Source organism: Vanessa tameamea, chromosome 14 (genome assembly GCF_037043105.1).
Source record: "Vanessa tameamea isolate UH-Manoa-2023 chromosome 14, ilVanTame1 primary haplotype, whole genome shotgun sequence".
Lineage (NCBI taxonomy): Eukaryota > Metazoa > Arthropoda > Insecta > Lepidoptera > Nymphalidae > Vanessa > Vanessa tameamea.
In genome coordinates, this window is record NC_087322.1 from 7,815,930 (window position 1) to 7,838,019 (window position 22,090).

The window sequence follows — 22,090 nt, forward strand, 5'->3', positions numbered from 1 at the left end:
TGATTTATACAGCCACATATTGTGTTTATATATTTATTTTATAATTTATTATTTATATTAGAATGTTAATGTCTTCATAAATATAAAAGTAAATTAAACTTCCATTTTGTTTATATTATTTTTCACACAGTCAGACCACAGTATAATGATGGTTCATGATCAAGTTGATAAATGATCCTTTTTTGTTCAATTATATATTAAAGTTGACCTTGCACAAGGAGAAAGCAAAAAATAGCTTCCAGAACCATTTTTAATAAAATAAATCATTGTTAGTAATTGTGAATAGAATAATTTCATCAAATAAATAGTTAATATTAAGTTAAATACTAACTTCGTACCTTTTATTTAGACTGTAATAAAATGTTATAGAATTATGTTACCTATAATTTTACATTTGTTAACAAAGGATTAAACTGCTATAGCGATATAAAAAAATACTTAATTACATTAACTAAACTTGGTTGGAATGTAAAACACAAATGTTTTTGTAGTAAAAATTATTCAATTTTTTAAAATTATATAACCGGTATGGTCGTCGTCGTTCGACCACTGGTCGAAATTCGAACAGAAGGAACAAATAGGTACTAAATTGCGCATTTTAATGTAAATTATGAGGTTGTAAGTCTGTAATATATATTTAAATACAAATATATTTTTATCAATACTTAATAAAATAAAACAAATCTCAGGTTCATTCAATATGAACATACAACGGACAGATTAATTGATTATTCGTTTTGCCGAATTCAGGCAAAAAATACAAATCAAATTTATATGTATTATTCGTAACCTATATAGACTAACCTATATAGGTACTAATATTATGACGAAACATGTCGGACTGATACGCTTTCTCGGCTAAACCACTGGACCGAATTTAATGAAATTTGGTATGAAGCAAGTTTAAACCCTAAAAAAGGGAATATACTTTTCTATACCTAAAACCTTCTACAGCGTTGTGAAACGTGGTATAAGCCGCAGGCTAAAATTAGTACTTTCTAGTTTCAGAACGGACGTAAACAATTGTATATAGTATAATTTTATATATTGTATACTTTTACGAGATTTACGTAACTTATAATGTCGTTTAATTACATATAATAATTCAGTTAAATGCAATTTAGCTATCGGAAAAAAGTAACCACTTCTGTAGTTTATTTTCAGTTTTACACCAATCCAAACCGGTGTTACATTTAAATTAAAAATATATATATATATATATATATATCTTATAATTAACGATTTTAATGTGTTTGAAAGAGTTTACTTGAATAAATTACCTTTTGACGCAGCTTTTTGTTCTAGTCGGAGACAAAATAATCGGCTTTCAGCGGCAAAATATTTTATCGGTAGGTGTCTGATTCTTTGCTCATTTAATGTGATTTTTTTACTAAACTTTCTTTTGCAAGTCACTGCATTCAAATTGCATCTCTATCAGTTTAAAGGCTGTTAGAAATAAATCAAACCATTAAAAAGTACACAAATTATCTTTGTTTATAAATTATTGTTTTTGATTAGTTGCCGAACACAACAATTACGTATATTATTGAATAAATAGTTAAGGAAGACTTATTAACTCAATTGTGATAATAATATAAGCCACGTAGAAAGTGAGGGCTGGACCCTGATTTTTGCACCGCCACACCGGGGCCCTTATCCACCTGGCTAAGTCAATGGTGACAGCATTATTTATCTCTTATAAAGATGTCCATTGTCCAGTACTTTTAGATACATTACAAGATATTTGATAATGAACGCGTGGGAAACGCAAATACACATATTAATAGATGCTTAGAAAAGGAAGAAAAAGTCATGTCATTGAAAATTATGCTATTGTACGGTATGGGCTGATGCTACTGCTTACATTATAGTTATTTAGTTTATTATTGAAATATTTCTTAATATAATTTTATAATCATGTGAAGTCAGAAAGGTGTGTCTCTTTTAAACTTTACCTTGATTTAAATCCAAACGATTAACTATCAACAAACTTTCAACGATTTTTTTTTTACCAGTACATTTCCAATTTTCGAAGGAATAAAGAAAAATAAACTTTAAATTTACATCTAAGATTTATTAATGACCCATTCTATATTATACAGTACAAACAACTATTAATTAATATATCTTTATTTTTGATACAACACTACCCCACTAACTACTTAAATGCACTCTTTTTACTTAATTTTACTTCCAAACTTTCGATAACAACTACGTTGAAATTCAAAGTAATTTTTTCGCGAACCCATATTGATAATACCATTGATTATTCAGATTTCGATTATGTCGCGACAATTCAATGTCAAAGTTGTTTAAAAGTCTACTTCTTTTTTGGTTAGAATAGGCTGTAGGCACATATTATTATTTAATTATCAAGAACAACTTATCTAGTTTAATTTTTCACACGATGACTTGGTCTGGATGACTGAGTCTACAATTAAATAAGTAAACTTCCAACTGTACCGGAAAGACCTTTCGATGAGGTTTGGAGCTTACTCCACAACGCTGCTCTAATGCGGGTCAGTGAATCATTAAATTTTTTAACCAATGTGTGAGAAGAATACTAAAACTCTTTAAATATTACTTATGTTTTAATTTAAAGTTCGTGTGGATTGTGACAACAGATATGTCGTTTATAAAGACCTGTTAAAAAGTAGCCACATTGTAGAGTAGGTAAATTATTATTTTATTATTCTAGCTTATCTAAAGACTAAGTAACACAACAGTAAGTTCTTGTTATTATATTCAAGTATACATAAAGTACAAGATATTACAACGAGAATAAAGTTAAAAGAACATCTAACTAGTTTGTCTACTAATCATACAAGATTTCATAAATTAAGCTTAGCGCAGGTCGAGATTCATACGGTCAACGTATATTAAGAGTGGCTTCATTATTTTAAATATAAATTATTTTAGTAAACCGTTCTAACGATAACTTCACTATTATAATCTAGCTTAATTATAACTTATATAATAACAAAATTCGTACAAATGTTATAAAAATATATTAGAGTTAATATTACTCAGTATCGCATAAAATATCGTAAAAACTACAACAAATTTTAAGTTATTAACTGCACAATTTTTTTCCACATATTCTTTTGTATGTATCCTTATTTGTACTTAATGAATAAAACCAAACGCGCCAGCGCGATTATAGTTTCATCACACACTTTAATAGATTATATAAATCACATTTCACATCAGTCTTCTAGTTTTATAAGAATGGTTCGAAGCTCGTTTGGCGGCCGCGGCGGCTGCGGCAGCGCGGCGAGCGTGAACACGTCCATGTTTGGCAAGATGGTCTGAACGTGCAAATCTCTTGCCGCATTCGCTGCACCGATAGGGCTTATCGCCTGAATGGCTTCGACGGTGGCGCGCCAACTCATCTGACCGCGCGAAACGCCAACTGCAACTACCCCATGTGCATCGGTAGGGCTTCTCACCACTATGACGACGCAAATGCGCGCGAACATGTGACGCTTTTGCGTATAGTTTACCACAGTCTTCCACCGGGCATCGGAACGCTCCAAGTTCCGGACAGAACGTCGGCTCTCCCCATGTTTGTATTTTAGTTTCTGGTATAAAACTTCGCACTCTATCATTAGTTTTATTTATATTGTTAGACGAGTACTGATTGTCTTGCACATAAGTTGATTCCAGATCAATTCCAAGGACAGAAAGTCTACCGAGCGCTGTGTCACTATCAAAATCTGTAGAATTTGGGCTGGATTGTAGCACGTCGTTGGATTTATCACTTGTTAATGCTTCTAGGAGATAATCGTCTAAATCTATGTTTTTATCCAAATCGTCGAAATCAAAAAGTATATTCGAACCGTCTTCGAAGATAGAGTTCTCTCTGTTAGAATCATTCAATCCGTGAACAAATGCATCACAATGAAAATCTAAATCATTAAGTTGCCAATCATTGAGTTCAGAGTTCAAGTTCGAAGGTAACTCAAAATTGATGAGACTCTCTGCTGGTGAATACTCGAACATGAGCTGGTCGCTTAGAGCTTCATTTAGCAAGCCGCAGTTTTCGCGGTACATTTTGAATCTAAAAGGTAAAGAAAAATTAGTTAAATCCCTAAAAAATAAATTAAAAAATATATATACATATATTTATACTTACGAGTTCTAAATAAGGCACGAGCTTTCTTTATTACATAAATGTAGTAACGAAATTTGGAAGTTGTGATAGAACAATATTAAGAATGCACGTACAGGCGCGTACGGCGCGTCCTGTGACAAGAGTGAGTGATCGCAGCTACTCCGGACAGTGCCACGGACGCGCGATAACAGCGATCGGCGATTATCGGCCAGTCTGCGCCAGCGGGAGGACTATTGGTGGTGGTTACAGTGCACGCGCTAAACTTTTCACTCTATGATAGCAATGTTAATCTCTATTATATTAATAAAACACAATGTTGCATAGTTATTTGCGCATTAAGTTATATTTGTTATATATACACCAACGCGTTGTTGTGTTAAAATCACGCATATTATTTAAATTAAAAAGTTGTTTATTGAACATGATGATATGCGGATCATTCACTTTTATTCTTATCATTTGTTTACCCGACCTACCCGACAGTTCTTTTACCTATGATAATAATTAATAGATATATATGAAACTGAAAATGTTTTTAAACTCAATTAAAGTAATATGTTATGTGATTTTTTTTCTGTTTTAGATATTAATAACCAAATACATAAATTCCAATAATCAATAAATCCTAAAACCATTTGCTTTATATTTTCCTTTGTAAATAAATAAAATATTTCTTGAAGAATTTATAACTTAAAATAAATTGTTAAGTAATTAATTCTTAAAGTGCGCGGCTTAAGTTTGAACTCATCAAATAAAATCACAACGGAAATTCCGATTGGAGCGGAATAGATAGTATTTTTGCAATGCTTACATCCCCTGATAACTAGTGATAACATTCCTCGGAAGTGATGCTGAACAATGGACAACAGCAACTAACCCAACCGTAATAAATAACGGAAACTATCGTATGATTTTAAGGACAAGGCTGAAATGATTATCAATAATTTTGTAGGTGTTTCAGGGATATAAAAATAGTAGATATGTTATAGTAGCCAATTGTTTTAATAAAATAATATATTACTTTTTTGCAATAGTCATTGCAACATGATTAAGCGCTTACGGTTGGGAGTTTGAATGTAAGTATATATGCATTGACATACAAACAACGAAGGATATTTGTTTTTTTTTTTTTACTTCACTTGTGTTGTATTTATGAGAAGTGTTTTGATAGAGGGTTTATTTATGAGCGTTTTCAAATGCAATACCGTTTTTCTTCCTTGTGTGTAGCGTGTAAAAAAACCTTTTTTTGGTTAAAATGTCGAAGCCACAAAAACATATGATGATTCCTTGATGGTTCCAAATGACATTTTTGTTCTTACATATTATTAACTTATATAAAACGATCATTAAAATAATTCTTAGCGTTATTTATAAAAAATCATCATCATCAATCTATTGACGTAAAAAGTAAATTTTAAGGTTGAAAATGATATTTTTAAAACGTTAGCTATTTTAAATATAATTAAAAAAAATAAGTTAGATGTGGGTCAAACTGTTTGGTTTATCCCAATTAACCAACTAGTCCTGCGTGTCTGGTCTCAGCGTGTAGAGTTGACGACGGGCGCGACGCAGCGGCGCTATCACATCGGTGGCTGGCACCGCCGGCATCTGGTGCGTGCGCGCCTCTTCTCGTATTACATGGCAGACGTTGACAACTACGCACGTATATAACAGTACGCTTTATCTAAAAAAAATACTTCAAATTAGGTATTCGGGTTTTTCATCAAACCATTACTTTAACGACAGGGAAGATTAGAAGATTAATAGATTTTATTGACAAAACACTTTTCATGATAGTTTAGTTTTTTTTCTATAGAACAACAACTAGAATAGAAATATAACTATTTAATGATGCGTCATTTTAACTCATAAGGCATTATTATTCATTCGTGAGAAATCGGCACGTAGGACACGTGTCCGCATAAGGCACAGGTAAATTGATAAGTTTAACGTCACGATCCTTAGATGCCAGTTGCATAATTAAATTAATGATCTTACGTGTGTTACAATTTACAGAGGTGTTGTATGTAAATTGTTACACATACATATGACGATTGCGATTAGTGGCGACCTATGATTGTATGAAGGCGATAACGTACGGTGGCTGGCAGTGCCAGCGTCTGCTCATTGGATACATTACGTATTGGCATTCGTATTGGTGTTTTCCTACAACAATGATGGAAAATACCTTAACAGTAAACACATGGAACAATTAAACTAGATAAAACGTAATTTTTCTGCTTACTACTTGTAATAGAGTACTTGCAATAGCGCTACTCAGTTTAAATTGTGAATACTATTTTGAATACAATTAATACAACATAATTATTAATCTATTGAAAAAATATCATGAATCGAATCAAAATCTATTAAGGCATCTACATTGGTTAAATATTGGTGCGTTTTTATTTTATTATGTATTACCCATCTATAAATAAAAAAATTAAACTAAAATAGTTCACTACATTTCTCCTCTGTTTGTTATCCGATTTTCTTTTTTTTATTGGCTATTAACGACATACGGTTTTCACCAATAAACATAGTATAAAACATTCATATTATAGCCAGAGCCGTCTCAAACTATGCTGGGGTCTTTGGGCACCCATGAAACTGGGGCCCTTTTGGGAGATATTTACTACCATGTACAAATAATTTGCTTTGGGCCAGGCCTTAAGTATAGTTGCAAATAAAAGGTGCAGTGCATATTTTCGTATATTCACAGGAATCTGATTGGTTGTACAATCTTATGGCTATTTTTTAAGGCTATCTTTTTTGATAAATATGTTAGTTATTTCTTACAAATATATCACTTTCGAAAATATAAATAGCAGTCAACGTGAGAACAAACGTGTGAAAGAAATTGTTGGTTCTTCGGGGCCCTCTCAGGATGGGGGCCCTGGGCACGTGCCCCATGTGCCCTATGGTAAAGACGGTAATGATTATAGCAGAGAAAAGCCGACATTCCTGGCCAAAAAATAAACAAGAATTTTTATTTTTATGTCTGTTCTTCAATCTAAAATTTACATATAGATCATATTGTACCCGTGTGAAGCCGTAAAAGTAACTCTATAAAAATTAAAATGATTAAATAACAATTCAAAATAGAGATGTGTTAACATACTTTCGATTGTCACAGTTGCATGAAGCTATTTCCTTAAGCGCTAAGTTGTTTTATTAGCTTTTGCGTCCGTGGAGAAATAGAATTTTAAACTGATTATTATTTCATTTGCATCGTCAGGAAGTTAAAACGTAAATCTACATATTGCTCACATCGTCATAAATAAACGTTGAGAATGTCGAGATAATAGTTAACTTAAATAAATAAAGAAAGCATTATGGCTATGTGTATATAAAATACATGGTAATCTATATTATTATTTGGGAAATAGATAAATAAATCAAAATATTAAGCTTTATCAACGGTGTGGCGATAATATCCTCGTTAACTAAGCACATGTGTTTTGAAAATTATTTACAAAAATACTTTATCAATAGAAATCTATTGTGTCAAATTACAAATGTTGGAATTTGACGTCGATCGTATTGCCACAAAAATACCTTTTTATCTGAGTTTTTTACTACTTCCAAAATTTGTGAGAGTAACGCAGTTATTATCTGGTTTAAGAGTAGATGGATTCTAGAAGAATAAATTAACAACTATATAGAACCTACTTAGACGTGTTTGTAGTAAAAATAATATATATTATATAAGTATAATATATAAAACACCGGGGTAACGGTACAAACATCTTATTTCACACTAGAATGACTAATTATATTTGTGACTAATAATGTAAGAATAAAGACTAATTACAACCCTTGAATCTAACCATGTTTTAAGTCTACCTCATTATACTTTTTTTTAAAGTACAAAACAAGTTTGGCAGTGGATATCAAAAAAACAAGTGGAAAATTTAAAGTGCACATTGAACCAAAAAATAATACCCAAACAATTCTACATGTTGCAGAAACGGAAAGTTAAACGTCAAGAAAATAAAAAATAACTACTTTTATAAATAAAGATCTATTTTTTAAAATATATATTAATTGTAATACAAAATAAGTCTTTTAGTCTTTTGGTTTTTTTTTCTTTACTATAAAAGTTTTTCAAAATACAGAATTGAATCTATTAAACTGTTCTTCTTAAACTGTTCTCTCTGCTCTAGTAAAATGTTTAGACCGTAAAGCATTGTCTCTGAATTGATATTTCGCGTCATGAGTCGTGCATTTTTATAAAATCAAAATAATAATTGAGATACTTTTAGAATTGGTTGCTATTCGAATACTAAACCTTACTTTGTTCAAATTTTATCTGTACTGTTCATTGACATCTATTCTGCGATGTATATTGAGCTTAATAATTGAGGTTGTGTTGAGTTGTAGGTATATATACCATACCTACCTAATATTGTTCTGGTATTTTTTCCGTATTTTTTGGTTCGAATACCTTGAAAGTTCTATACTCTATTCCAACCATCACAGAAAATTGCCAAATAAATAACAGGTGACAGCAAATTGACGCGATATAATTGGTTGAGAGCTTAATTAAATTATATTCACTATGGATTTGTGAAAAAATGGCGTTTTGAACGTCGACGAAACTGTAATCGGACTATACTACTACTACTATACTATTAATACGAATAACGTACAATACAAATATTAACCATTCCTTACATCGCCAGTTATGTACCACCAACCCAGGAAATTGACATTGGTTTTCTGGGAAAGAGGACGGGCCCTAGTGTAGGACGCTACTTATGGTGACACGTTGTCGAAAACATAAATTAGTTCTAATTAAATAAATAAAGACTAAAGACGACAATGATAGAGAAACGACCTAAAATGTCAAATTTATTGTAAAAATATTTTTAAAGATATGCCTCATTCCTGTAGAAAGTTACATGTCAAAGGAAAATTTCTGTTCTTGTAAGCCTTCAGATAATTGTCCTAATAATAATAATTCAGATAATTCAATTAATATTGTCCGAAAGCAGGCGGCGATGCGGGACCTGTAAAGGGTCGATTTCAAGTTGATAATGAAGGCTTCATCTCGTCCCTTCTACAGCCCAGACATCTGGGGTGTCAAAACTTATTTTTGTGTACTTCTGTAGTTGGAGAAGACTATACAATTAGCATGGGTGGCGGAAAACACTTTATTTATTCTCTATAGCCATACCATCCATCCATCCAGTAGGTCACGTTTCAGTATAAGATTCTAATTTCATAATATGGAAGTTTCTTAGCCCAGCACGCGATAAATATTATTCGCTTTAATATTCAGGGTAATTGAAAAGTGCTAAGAGATGTAGTATGTAAATAAAAAGTGGCCAAGTGCGAGTCGGACTCGCCCATGAAGGGTTCCGTAGCAGCAAGTAACAAGGTTTATGTTTATGAAATTAAATGTTCTTTTGGGTTGATTGAATGAAAGGTAAATTGCGGTTTACTATTTATGAAATAAAAAAAAAACTACCAATTCAGTTCAAACCAATTATGGGAGGAAGTTTACATGGTAATGTACATCATATATTTTTTTACTTTTATCATTCTCTTATTTTAGAAGTTACAGGGGGGACACATTTTACGACTTTGGAAGTGTCTCTAGCGTAAACTATTCAGTTTATAAAAAAAATATGCTAGAAACCTCGATATCATTTGTGAAACCTATCCATAGATACCACACACGTAAGGTTTGATGAAAAAAAAATTTTTGAGATGCAGTTCTAAGTATGGGGAAGCCCAAAAATTTATTGTTTTATTTTTATTTTTGTGACAAAATCTTAATGCAATTCACATAATACATCTATTTACCAAGTTTCAACAGTATACTTCTTAGAGTTTCGGAAAAAAGTGGCTGTGACATACGGACGGCCAGACAGACAGACAGACATTACGAATGTATAAGGGTTACGTTTTTTGCCACTTGGCTACGGTACCCTAAAAATATTTTAAAAAAAGTAGTAACCCCTAAACTTAGTATCAGCACTAGAAGTAGAATTTTATTAAAAAACAACATTAAATCAGACAAGATCAATAATTACATTTATTACAAATAAAAGAAAACAAAACGATACAAACTTAATCAAAATAATTTGAGCAAACTTACAGACATATTTCAGTAATTAGCAAATAAAAGTTGGCTCTACAAACTAACAGGTATTTCCCTAATCTAGTCCACCAAAGTTCATAAAATGAGACGTGCAACCGTTTTTATTATCTCGCCTCCACCACAGATATACTATAGCTTATTCCAATTGAAGTAGGAATTAAGATAAACAAACCTTAGATTTATGTATTTCATGCGATTTGCTAATAGCTCAGCTACATTATATTGTGCAGTACTAGAGAGTTTTTGATTAATATATCTTTATGAATAATTACTCTACACATAACACTGAACTCCTCATATCCATGTTAATTTTACTTCCAAAGCTCCATTAAGAGTTACAAAACGCCATTTTTTTTGCAAATCCATAATGAATATTAAACATTAATATTCAAGCTCTCTACCAATGATACCACGTCAATTTGCTGTCAAATGTCGTTTATTTAGCATTTGTCTGCTTTTAGTATATGACACAATGTAGTCTGCAACAACGCTTTCCACAGTAAGCATAAATTAATATTTAACTGGTACATTTCTCAAAATATCACGGAAAGAAGACATTATCACGATGACACACCAATTCAAACCTAGCTGCTAGTGATCTTCTGGCTTAAACTTTTGCAATTAAAATGCCAACAAATTAATGAAATATTCATTTCTGACATCTAGAGGCCGTTACACAGGAATCGCGGAGATATTTACTTCGAATTGGTTCTCGTAAGTTCTCTTCTCGACAAAGCATTCTTCACGTTGAGTAGCTTTTTTTAAACGACTTTCGTTTTTTTAAGTAATTTATTACAGTTCACCGCACTATATACATCATCATTACATCACTATTTACACTCAAATAAATTGTCTTTAATATGCAAATTACTCAGTATAATATTAATTATAGCTAGCACCACGTAATTTACAAAATATCGTAAGACTTTTTCCTCATCACAAGGTGTCGCTTTAATGCGACTACGGCAACTGGTGGATTTTTACGTTGAATATGCTTTTAAATAGATTTCAATTGAATAATGCGTCAAGAAACGAGCTTATTTTTTCACTTCAATTAGACAAGCTATAGATATGATAATAAAATAACTGTTAAAGTAATTCGTTACAATATTTCCTGTAAATAAAAGGGTCAAAAGTCGTGTCGTTGGCGGTCTAATGCAGGCGTGACTAGATTATCATTATATACAATAATTATCGTAACTAGGTAAACTTCTTAAGCTATTTCTTGTTTTTCGAGTTATTTGTTAAACAGTACCTATATCAAGCAGAGTGCAAGATAATGGAACATTTTACGGTCTCAAAAAGGGATGAAGAGACGACCGGTTTTTTAAATGAACTTCTATCAAAATTAATTATTACCAAAGTACTAATTTTGTACTTATACGTTACTAGTACTTGTATATTTTAATTTTCCATTTTCTTACATATATGTACATCAAGGTCATGAGTTTTTCAAATATTTGCTTGACTAAAAGACAATTGAAGAAAACTGTTAACTAGAAGAGCAAGACTAAAAATTTGAAAATATTTCACAATAGCGGGACTCAGTGAAGACTCGTGTCAAATTTCAAGAATATGTAGTAGCTTCTATAAGCTACCCGTGACTGTATTACCGTATAGTTCACAAACCACCAACCCAGTACTAACATCGAACTTTTGCTCATTTAAAACGTAATGCATTGACAGTGGTCACCAATTTGATTTATTATAATATTTATTACGAAATTACGTAGTTAGGTCATTAAATAACAAATAGATTGTACAAAATAAAATACAGGAATCGCCATGCATTTCCTAAAAATAAATATATATTTTTGTATTTCAATTTTTTATTTTTCTTGAACAATCTTTGTACGATACAATTGTATTATTATACTTGATTTATATTATATTTGTCTTTATTATTACATTAGGGTAAAAATAAAACGAGACATGTATAATTTGCGCATATCTTTTCTTTAATATGAGCATTTTACAACAATATTGAAACGAAATCATCATTTTGAGATCTGCTGCCAACATACACTACGGGCGCTCAACAAATAAACATAAACCGCGCTCACTAATCTATATAAACAAGTCGCATAAGTACATACAGGCTTCCCATATATTCTATACATACACTAAAGCTATATCACCACTTGCCACGCTACGTTCGCAGAACGTCCGCAATCACTAGTCACACGTCACTTTGATCTGTTTTGTTCGCTTGTTCGCTTGTCCGAGTGTCCGTCAGTTCGTCGCACTAGTAGATCACTTCGTACACTGTGGCCTTTTTGTCGCCCGAGCCTGTCACTATGTATTTGTCGTCCGATGAGATGTCGCAACTGAGCACCGATGATGATTCTTTCGACTGTAATGATAAACGTTGTTATTAATATTTAATAGTTTAGTTAAGTTGGCAGCTTGATGTATCTTGTTAACGTGTTAGAATATGGTATGACAATTTTTAAAATTCCTGATTTAACACTTTTATGGCATAGGTAGGACGGGTCCACCCGATGGTAAGGGGTCACCACTGCGCAAACCCTACGGTCAGAGTTGTTTCAAAAAGGGACCACTGATTAAGCTTTTCAGACGTTAATGGTGCTTTTTCAATAATATAGTATATATATTTCAATTATTATATTTCTAGAATTATATATATATTATTTTACCGTAAAATTAATTGCTATTTAAGAATAACCCAGCGACCTATGGGGACACACGAGATGCCGACTCACTTGGAATATACTAGCGCCATAGGGCGTGCGCCAGGCGTTGAGCAGGTTGTCCTTGCCGGTGGACACGAACCACTTCCCGCACGACGCGAACCGCAGCGACAGCACGCACGACTCGTGCAGGTGCAGCTGGTACTTGTCGGGCTTCACCGCGTGCAGCACCTCCACGTTGCTGTTCTCCATGCCCACCGCCAGCCATTCACCTGAAATACACCAAAATATTCATTATCAATATTTCTTTTCAATTTTGGATAAGTCGATTCGGACTTTATTTGAAATTGTTTTATTTTTATCGTATACGTATCGTATACTAAGTTTTTTAATCATTTTTCTTTGGATAAAGAATTCAGATGTGTTGACATCATCAGGGTTTTCTCAACTTTTTATATCATTTATAACATTTATTGTATGGTTCATATTGTAAGTTAGTTTACCTGTGGGACAGTATCCTAATGAGAATATCTGTGAGCTAAAGTCGTGTTGCTGTAATTGTCTTCCTTCTCTTAAGTCCCAGGATCTGAAAATAAATCGTTGAATTAGCATCCGAATTCATATATTACAATGTATAATTTTTCATAATTACTTTTAGTATTTAAATCGATAAATGTAAACTAACTATATATATATATCATAAGACAAGACTATATCATAGATACAAAATTGGTTGCCTATATACCTAACAGTGTTGTCGAGGCCGCCGGTCCAGAGCTTGGTTCCGTCGGCGGAGATGTCGATACAGGAAGCACCGTCTGTGTGTCCTTGGAACTGTCGTACCAGCGTCTGGTTGTGAAGGTCCCAAACCGCGATGTTGCCGTCTGAGCAACAGCTGAAGCACACCTGCAATCAAAATAAATAAAATAATTTATAGTAAGGATGCTACTGATAATTGTAAGAACAAGGTACGCATGTATGTATATGTATTTAAATTGTATTCAATCATCAATCATATTTTTATTTTATTTATTGACCAGTTAATAAATTTTATTCAACTTTTCAACAGTAAGTAACACTTAATCCTTTCCTTATCTCATTTATTTAGAGAGTCCATGACACTATATCGACGGTTGAGAGGCTTACGTGTCCAATTGACGGTAACTCAAATTCCTTTCTTTATATATATGTAATATGCATTTTAAAAAGCAACTCAGTGAGGTGTTTGCCGTTCAGAAAACAAGATCGTGAGTCGTGACCAACTATGTAGATTGCCTAAGATGTCCAACATGGTAAATTAATTAATGTACATGGTAAGATCACGGGGATAACTAGTAAAAACTATATATAATGCCGAAGGATTAAAACAGTTCGTGGCTGCGTCGTCGCGGTACCTTGGAGTCGGGGCTGATGGCGAGCGCGTAGCACGCGGGCGCGGACGACGTGAGCTCGGCCTTGATGCGCGGCGTGGGCGACGCCAGGTCCCAGATGGACAGGTTGGACGCCTCGCCGCCCACGATCAGCGTGCGCCCGTCCGGCAGCAGCTTCACTGATCTTATGTAGTTGTCTCTTTGCTGTAATACGATTAAATCAAAACATAAAACTTGATTCTATACCAATTTTTTGGGAATTTCAAGGATCGTACAAAAAATATCGAATGCAATCGATATGTTACTCGGAAATATGAATAAAAAGGAGCACTGTAATAAATGAGAGTCGCCGACAGTTACCCACTCACCAAGCAATCCAGCTGGCTGACGGGCGCCTTGCTGGGCTGGCTGATGTCCCACACCTTGACGCAGCCCTTGCCGCCGGTGTAGACGTACTTGGTGGGCGACGAGACGGTGACGGCGCAGACCACCTCGCCATGCGCAAGCGCAGACACTTGGCGCGCGTGACGCGGGATGCCGGGGCCCATCAGCGCGTCCGGTGGAAATGGCACTGGTTGCATCTGCCCCTCCGCGGACACGTGGAATGAGTACGCTCTGAAAGGCAAAACGAATTCATAAGACCACTAATGAAAATTGCGACTGCATGAAATTGTTTAAATATTTTTTTGCTATAAATGATTTTTTCATTTGATTAAAAAATAATAAACATTACATTCATATATAAGCATACTCGTGTGTATGTGAATAGAGTAAAATCAAACTTACGGTTTGCCACCGGGTATCGGTGCGAGCGCAGCCGGTCCGATTGGCGGACGCAGCGGCTCATAAGCCAGCGCAGCTCTCGCGGAGTACCCTGCGAGACCGTATGCGTCGTGTGCACCGTTGCCGAGGTAAGGGTACTGTAGCGCCGGAGGCTTAACTGCGGCCTTTAGTGGCGCTCCTGCGGATCCCACCCCGCTAGCACCTGACGTTGGCGTTACTGGCTTAGATATAGGTGTACTTGGCTTCTCGTCCAATTTCTTTGCTGAGGGTGTTGATGCGTTACTCGACGTCCCTGATCTGTAAATTAAACGCAAAAGATTAAATTAAAAAAATCAATAATATTTAGAACGAGAATTATTATTAATATTACATATTGATGTTATTATTATGTAAATTAAAATGTAAAAACCTAGCACGCTCTTGATTATTAGAGAATTTAATTGTACCCGCCCATTAAAATGTATTGAGGTTATTTACATATTCAATACTTTTTGCTAAAAGACCTGAATGTATTTTGTATCGTCATATAAATGATGTATTTAGGTCGTGGACTTGTGATACTACAGCAAAACATCACATTTTACCATGAAGATATAAGTAATTAAAATTGGCAATTATAAATCATGTGATTATTTAAAGCACAAGTTTAGGTGTCTTGAGTACATTATGTTTAAATATTCCTAGAAACAACATTAGAACTAAATCATCAAATAAGTTTATTAAACAGTTAACATAATCCGTTTTAATTAGGGTACACTTTAATAAGTCCCTACAAGGTTAGACTGGAAGGCGTAAGTCGGCGTAACCATAAGTTTTCGTGATGATTATTATCAATGGTTATCCATCAGGCGTGTCTATTGTCGTCGTCATAACAGGAATAACGCGCCGCTTCGTAATTGATTCGGAGAAGGAGATTAACTTTTGACTGTTCAATCGTCGCTGGCACATTGACCTTCCGCAAGAAATGTAACGGATAGTTTACAAACTACGGCTTCCCTTAAATGGATGGAGCGATTATCATGAATTTATCGTGCACAACATCGGACTAAGGCGCGACTGGCCCCAATACATGTTTGTTATACAGCTTATCGAGCGCTATAAATGTTTTACGACTCTTTGTAATGATTCTTTTGGAATGTTAAACTTTATGGGTAATTGAACAGTGATCACGTTTTGTTTTCATCTGTTTTATATCACAACTTTCAATGTGACTTTTAACGATCGTGGTAATCAATTCGTTTCTTTGAAACAATATGCAAGATGACGTAAATGTTACCTGGGACTGTGCGGTGGGTGTTCTTTCTTAGGTTGTAATTTGTCCAGTCCATTTTCTCGTGGAGAAGGTGCACCGTTGTGAGGAGACGTCGGCTCTTCACTTGCGTCGTCTACTACCAGTTCCTGAAATAAATATTATTGAAAATTTATCATATTTCTGTCAGTAGTCTAAACGATTCAATTAAACACGACAGAATATAGCTTTAATTATTTTTTTATGTAAACGACTATTTTCAACAAATTACATTATTTCTTAAATAATATAGCGTGTGCAACAAAACAATTCAGCTCAGTCGGTTGGGTGGAAATGGGTTAAAATTCACTTTCAATGTTTGACCCACACACTTACAGGTGGAGAGTTCAATAAAAGCTTGTGAAAAGAAATAGAATCAAAATAGTTGAGTTCACCTAAAAATAAATTTAAATAGCTTCATGATACTTCAGAATGTCAACATTCTTAAATTACAAAAACAAAACAATTATATATTCGTAAAAGAAACTTACATGACCCATATCTTTTTCCTCTTTTTTAAGTTTCTTGTGATCTGGTTCTGCTGGACTTCTTGTTCTGTACTTTTCTCTTTCACCGGGAGATATTGAATTTCTCTACGACAAGAAAAATAAACCAGTTAATACAAATCGCAGAATGTTTCAATATATATGCATGCGGTATCTGGTTCTGTTGATATAGCAAATAAGAGTAGGTAAACATAATCAAAACGTTTACGGGCGAGCTTACGTACGTATAGCAATCAATCGATCATTGTTCGCAAATAAATCGGCGCGCAGCGATGCGAACGCTACAGTCAATATCAATATCAAAACACGCTGAGGCAGAACAAACTGACCGCATGATTAGCTCCGGGAGTGGTCATCGCCCCCCTCACGACGCGCCGGGGGACGTGGGGCAGGGCGGATGCTATATTCGAATGAGTGCGCAAATACGAACTAATGAAATAATCATATACGTGTCGAACGACCGTCGCGCTTACTGATTCAGCTCGTGTTGACATTGCGATACGAAATATATTCGCGGATGTGCACAGGCACACTTCAGTCTCAGTATGGATTCATGCATCAATTAAACGCTTTATCAACATTTAGTTGAGTGTTCATGGCGACTTGGTTTTATTACACTGCATAAAAAAATACAGCTTGTAGAAGAATTCTAATCAGATAATTTATTTCTTTATTATTATTCGATTGTAATATAAATTAAATAATTAATTATATTAATATACTTAGGTGATTTAAAGTTTGTTATTAATTGTTCTAAATATAACTGCTTGGGGTTAATCCGTAATTCTGCATGAATCGTGTATAATACAACTATACATCAAGGTTCGTAGGCCTGGAGGGGTCTAGTGGGCCTAATTTTACGAGGTACTAAGTTAGAGGATAGTGGCAAGCTGTTAATTTGCTCGCCACGCCGTCAACCTGTCGCCGCCCGCTGTGACTTACAACCCTCTCGTTCACAAGCAATATCGCTTTATGTTCAGATTCAAGTTTATTTGTGCTCGGAGCTCAGCATTACGAATTGCGTCAGCATTTGAGCTCGTTTTATTGTACATTTTATATTTCATTGAACAAGTAGCTGTTTCAGAAAGATAAACATTCAGTTTACATCCACACATTTTTTTTATAGATTAATCAATAAAATGAAATAAATTAATCGAGATTGCTATTAATTTCTATACGTTGCTATATTTTATGAGTAACTAAACTCCACGCCATTTGATATCCAATTTCAAGTAGGTAATGCTATTTCGAGAGACCCACGGTGCGCGCCATAAAGCGACGTGTCGGATTCGATTCAATGTATATTATGTTGCCCCTACGAGTCATTCACTCTGGGGTAAAGCTCTTGTGGCTAATCGTTAATTTAATAGTCTTTGCGGTCGGCTGCTATTATAACATGAATGTGTAATATCTCTGACCATTTGGCTGATACTACTAGAGTAAATTTTAATTTGTTATATTAATTATTTTTATTAGGTGTGTATGGAAAGCGAAAACAGTCAAAGAAATTCTTAAATGAGAAAAAAACTAAGAATATTTTACATCATAAAATTAAAATAAAATGTTTTATTTTGAGTTGAATTTCTGGAGTGTAATTATATAATATGTTGAAGTACGTTAGTGAAATCCAAAATTTATTTTTGTCAGTAAAGCGAATAGAGATAATCTGTACGAACTTTATCTCATTACTAGGGTCGACCTCAAGAAAAAGGCAATCGAGCCGGGCACAATAGTCGGCGGGGCAGGGCAGCAACATTGCCGCTAAACAAGGCGCTACAAGCTCCGATAACACGACTTATCGGCTCCTGTTCGTTTCGAGGAGGATGGAGGTCACGTCCTCCTGTCGCATGAGACACATGTGTCGAGAAGAGGAGTGCGAGAAGCGGGTGGTGAGTCGGGCGCGGGGATCGGGTCGCTCTGACGTAACATATAAAGTGGCAACACACAAGCGCGCTGTTAACGCCGCCTGGGCTTATTGTCTGCGGTCACGCGACGAGCCGTTTAGCCGCGCACGCCGCGCCGCCCGGTTAACCGGAAGGGGGGCGGTTAACCGGACGCTTGGGGGCGGAAGCGGGGGAAATAGATAAATAGACCGCCCACCGCTCGGAAATGTACGGATTGAGTTCGGACTATATTTCAGGCATAATAGTTTTGAAAAGTTACTCGATTTTCTACAGTTATCGCGTCAGCCATATCACAGATGTCGTAACCTTTTTATTCCACCTAAGATGTTTTTGAATACGGTTTGTTTATTTTGTTAATACTAGTTTGCCTTTTATAAACAAGTTATTATCGAACTTTGTAAGGCAATAATTTGCGTGGCATTAGTTATTCGGAAGCGAATTACAAAGAATTAATCGCCAGCGATCGTGCATACTGCGGTGCGCAGCGCGACTTTAAAATTAACTTCACCGGTTCATTCGTATACATAAATAATGAAGGAATTTCTGAATACACATTAAACTACTATAAAGAATACATTAGCATAAATTTATGGTAGCCAGTCGGCATTTCGAGCGTGTTTTTACGTGACTCGTAAAGTTTATAGTCGCGAGTGGTGGATTGCGTTTACTGCGCTCGCTATCGGTTTATGGCCGACCCCAAATAACCAAATTGTCTGATGATCGTTGGCAAGCTGACGTGTTTCGCCACCCACTCAGCGCTCATCGTTACCACTGCGCCATCACCCTAACATCAACTTGAACGTCTAAAACAGATCGCGCTTATTATTTAATAAGTGCCCAGGTCATGTTTATTAAGTTGTGCTTTTTCCTTAGTAGTAAGATATGTTTAAGTAAAAGTATAACAAGCAGAATTAAAGTTCATTAAATGTGTAAATGAACAAATTAATTACGATATATTTGACGGGGTCTGGGAAATGTAAATAATATATATCTTTGGCGTGCCAAGTTATTTGTATGCCCGAACAGTTTATTCAACGAAGTTGTTAGTTGTGTTAAATTAATACTCTGCCTAAAATACTCGCAAATATAACATAAATTCAGTGGAAGCCGTCGATAAGTAATCTCATTCTACCCTACACCATTTCAAAAGTAATTAGCGCAATTAACAGGAGGGGCCCGGGCAAGAGCCGCGGGGAGCGATCGCTTTCACGCACGCAAACAAATGTCACGTGGCATGGCAGCGCCTTAATTAAAACGATAATTGAGTTGACTTGCGAAACTCATCCGCCATTTCGGAATTCTGAGAGAAATTTCACGGAACTCCCCTCGAAACTACGAAGCCCTTAAGTGTCGACGACTTTAATTTTGTGTTAGCGTCTACTTTGTGGTCGCGACTCAAATTTTAATACGATGTACGCGGCCTCGCTTTGTTAAAATTGCTTAAATAAATTACCTCGAATGGAGTTACGTCGCCGTGTTGCAAGTTAACTCGATCGGGAAATTGGTACTGAAGAAGTAAATCATCAAGTCTGTGTTACAGCGATTTTTATTTAATCAATTTTTTCAAAGTTGAAATAATTGTATTATTATTGTAAAAAATAATAAACATGTTAGTTTTTATACAAAGTTTGTGATGTGGATTCAAATGAAAAGAAAAAGTAAAGTCTAAGTACCTACTGTTGGAGTAGAAACAATCATCCTCAATTTATTCACTTGAAGGTACTTTACAATTCAACATTTTTACTCAATATTTCATCATCTCAACTAAAGTCGGTATTCTAATCACTTTTTCGATTGTAGGAACATCCGGTTTAGTAAAAATTTAAATATATATTTTTTTGAGTCAAAACTGAATGTTATTAATGTTTTTAAAATTAAATCGAATATATTAAGATCATTTTCACATAAAGAAAGATTAATATAAAAACAAGTAAGTACCGATTAGGTATATAAAAATAAATATACTGACAATATTCATTTTTAAACTTTGATTGCGTTTTAATTATTAACAATTACCAATAAATTGATATTAACTGTAATGATATAAATACCTCAGTGTAGTCTGAAATAAACTTGTTTTATCGTTAAGTCTCATTCTGTATAGTTTGTTTACGTTGTAGTTGTAAGAAGAGACAAATTTAATCGCATTAATGGAAAAAGCAAGTTATATAATATTCTGAAAATAAAACTATTGTAACTATTTTTTGTGGTTTGTCTATTCGAGCGACAAACCAAAATTTTCACTAGGGTGAGTTCAAAAGTTTATATTTAATATATAATAAGCTGACAGCATATCACGACCGTGTGTTGACAAATGCCAGCTCATTTAACCGTGATCCCTCGAAGGGAGGGCGCGTCGATCCCTCGGAGATTCCTTCGTCTGCAATATGTGCGTCGACAGTCCCGCTACGACTTAATACCGGGGATAAACAATTCGTTCCACCTCTAACGATTCGCCTCCACGGAATAATAGATCGAAAAATTAATTTGTCAGGGTGAACGACCGTTTTAAATACGTGTTTATCAAAAGTTAATCGCAATTGTTGACGTATTTTTATTTTATGCTGGTGCTAGAGCAGTATTGGTTTCATGTTTTTGAATATTAAATTTTCTATTGACAAAGAAATGTGCGTTATTTTGTAATAAATGATGTTCTATGAAATTTGCATAGACACATTAATAAATAAGTCATAGCATACCATACAACAGATTATATTGTAGATTCTGAGTAGGTACAGACGACAAAATAAAAAAAAAAAAATATTTATAAATTTTTATACGACGTTTTTGTCGCTTATCATTTGAATCTACATTTCTTACTTAACGATACGGTTAGCTTTATTTAGATATGTACCTATTTAAAACTTATAAATTGGCAATCCAAAAGTGCGTTTAGTGTACTCGAATTATTTGTGCTATTAATGAAAGAGATTTATGATGTGATCAAAAATTATTTTGTAACGAGCAGTATAGCTCTAAAGATTTAAATAATATATTCATGCAAGTAGTAATAGAAGCTCAATGGCGAAAATTTGGAAATAAAACAATAAAGTAATTAAGTAGTGACTATTAGATTGTATTAAAGCGAAGGATACAGGCGGTCAAACCACTAGGTCATTGTTAAAAGGACGCGGATTATTCCTCTGTTATTTAAATGAGAGCTCTCTTGCCACCCGTCAATAAAACATTAAACACGTAACAAGTTTATGCGCAGCGACAACCCTAGCGGATTCCGCCACTTCGTTAATCCGGGGCGGGGGCAGCCCTAAATTAGGGTCGAGACAAGCCTTAATCCCCCGCTCGGCGCGACGGGGGATTTATATTGTTATTGCTCCGCGTCCGGAATTATACGAGGGTTGAGGGAC

The 22,090-nt window shown here is 34.5% G+C and overlaps 2 protein-coding genes across 2 annotated transcripts in view; both read right to left on the minus strand.

Annotated features, from left to right (window-relative positions):
- Window positions 1–2,578: 2,578 nt before the first annotated feature.
- On the minus strand, window positions 2,579–4,343 carry LOC113398766 (Krueppel-like factor luna). Its single transcript, XM_026637652.2, has 2 exons — window positions 4,136–4,343; window positions 2,579–4,060 (listed from the first exon to the last, which is right to left on the minus strand). The coding sequence occupies exon 2, from the start codon at window positions 4,051–4,053 to the stop codon at window positions 3,202–3,204; it is 852 nt and encodes a 283-aa protein (XP_026493437.1). The 5' UTR covers window positions 4,054–4,060; window positions 4,136–4,343; the 3' UTR covers window positions 2,579–3,201.
- Window positions 4,344–12,158: 7,815 nt separating this feature from the next.
- The window catches only part of LOC113398542 (protein groucho-like), a 52,726-nt gene continuing 42,794 nt past the window's right edge, over window positions 12,159–22,090 (minus strand). Inside the window, exons 8-16 of the mRNA XM_026637321.2 lie at window positions 16,807–16,908; window positions 16,304–16,425; window positions 15,031–15,324; window positions 14,613–14,859; window positions 14,269–14,448; window positions 13,620–13,780; window positions 13,378–13,460; window positions 12,947–13,146; window positions 12,159–12,576 (exon numbers count right to left, since the gene is read on the minus strand). Coding sequence (XP_026493106.1) covers window positions 12,469–12,576; window positions 12,947–13,146; window positions 13,378–13,460; window positions 13,620–13,780; window positions 14,269–14,448; window positions 14,613–14,859; window positions 15,031–15,324; window positions 16,304–16,425; window positions 16,807–16,908 — 1,497 coding nt within the window. The 3' untranslated portion in view covers window positions 12,159–12,468. The remainder of the gene's footprint in view (window positions 12,577–12,946; window positions 13,147–13,377; window positions 13,461–13,619; window positions 13,781–14,268; window positions 14,449–14,612; window positions 14,860–15,030; window positions 15,325–16,303; window positions 16,426–16,806; window positions 16,909–22,090) is intronic.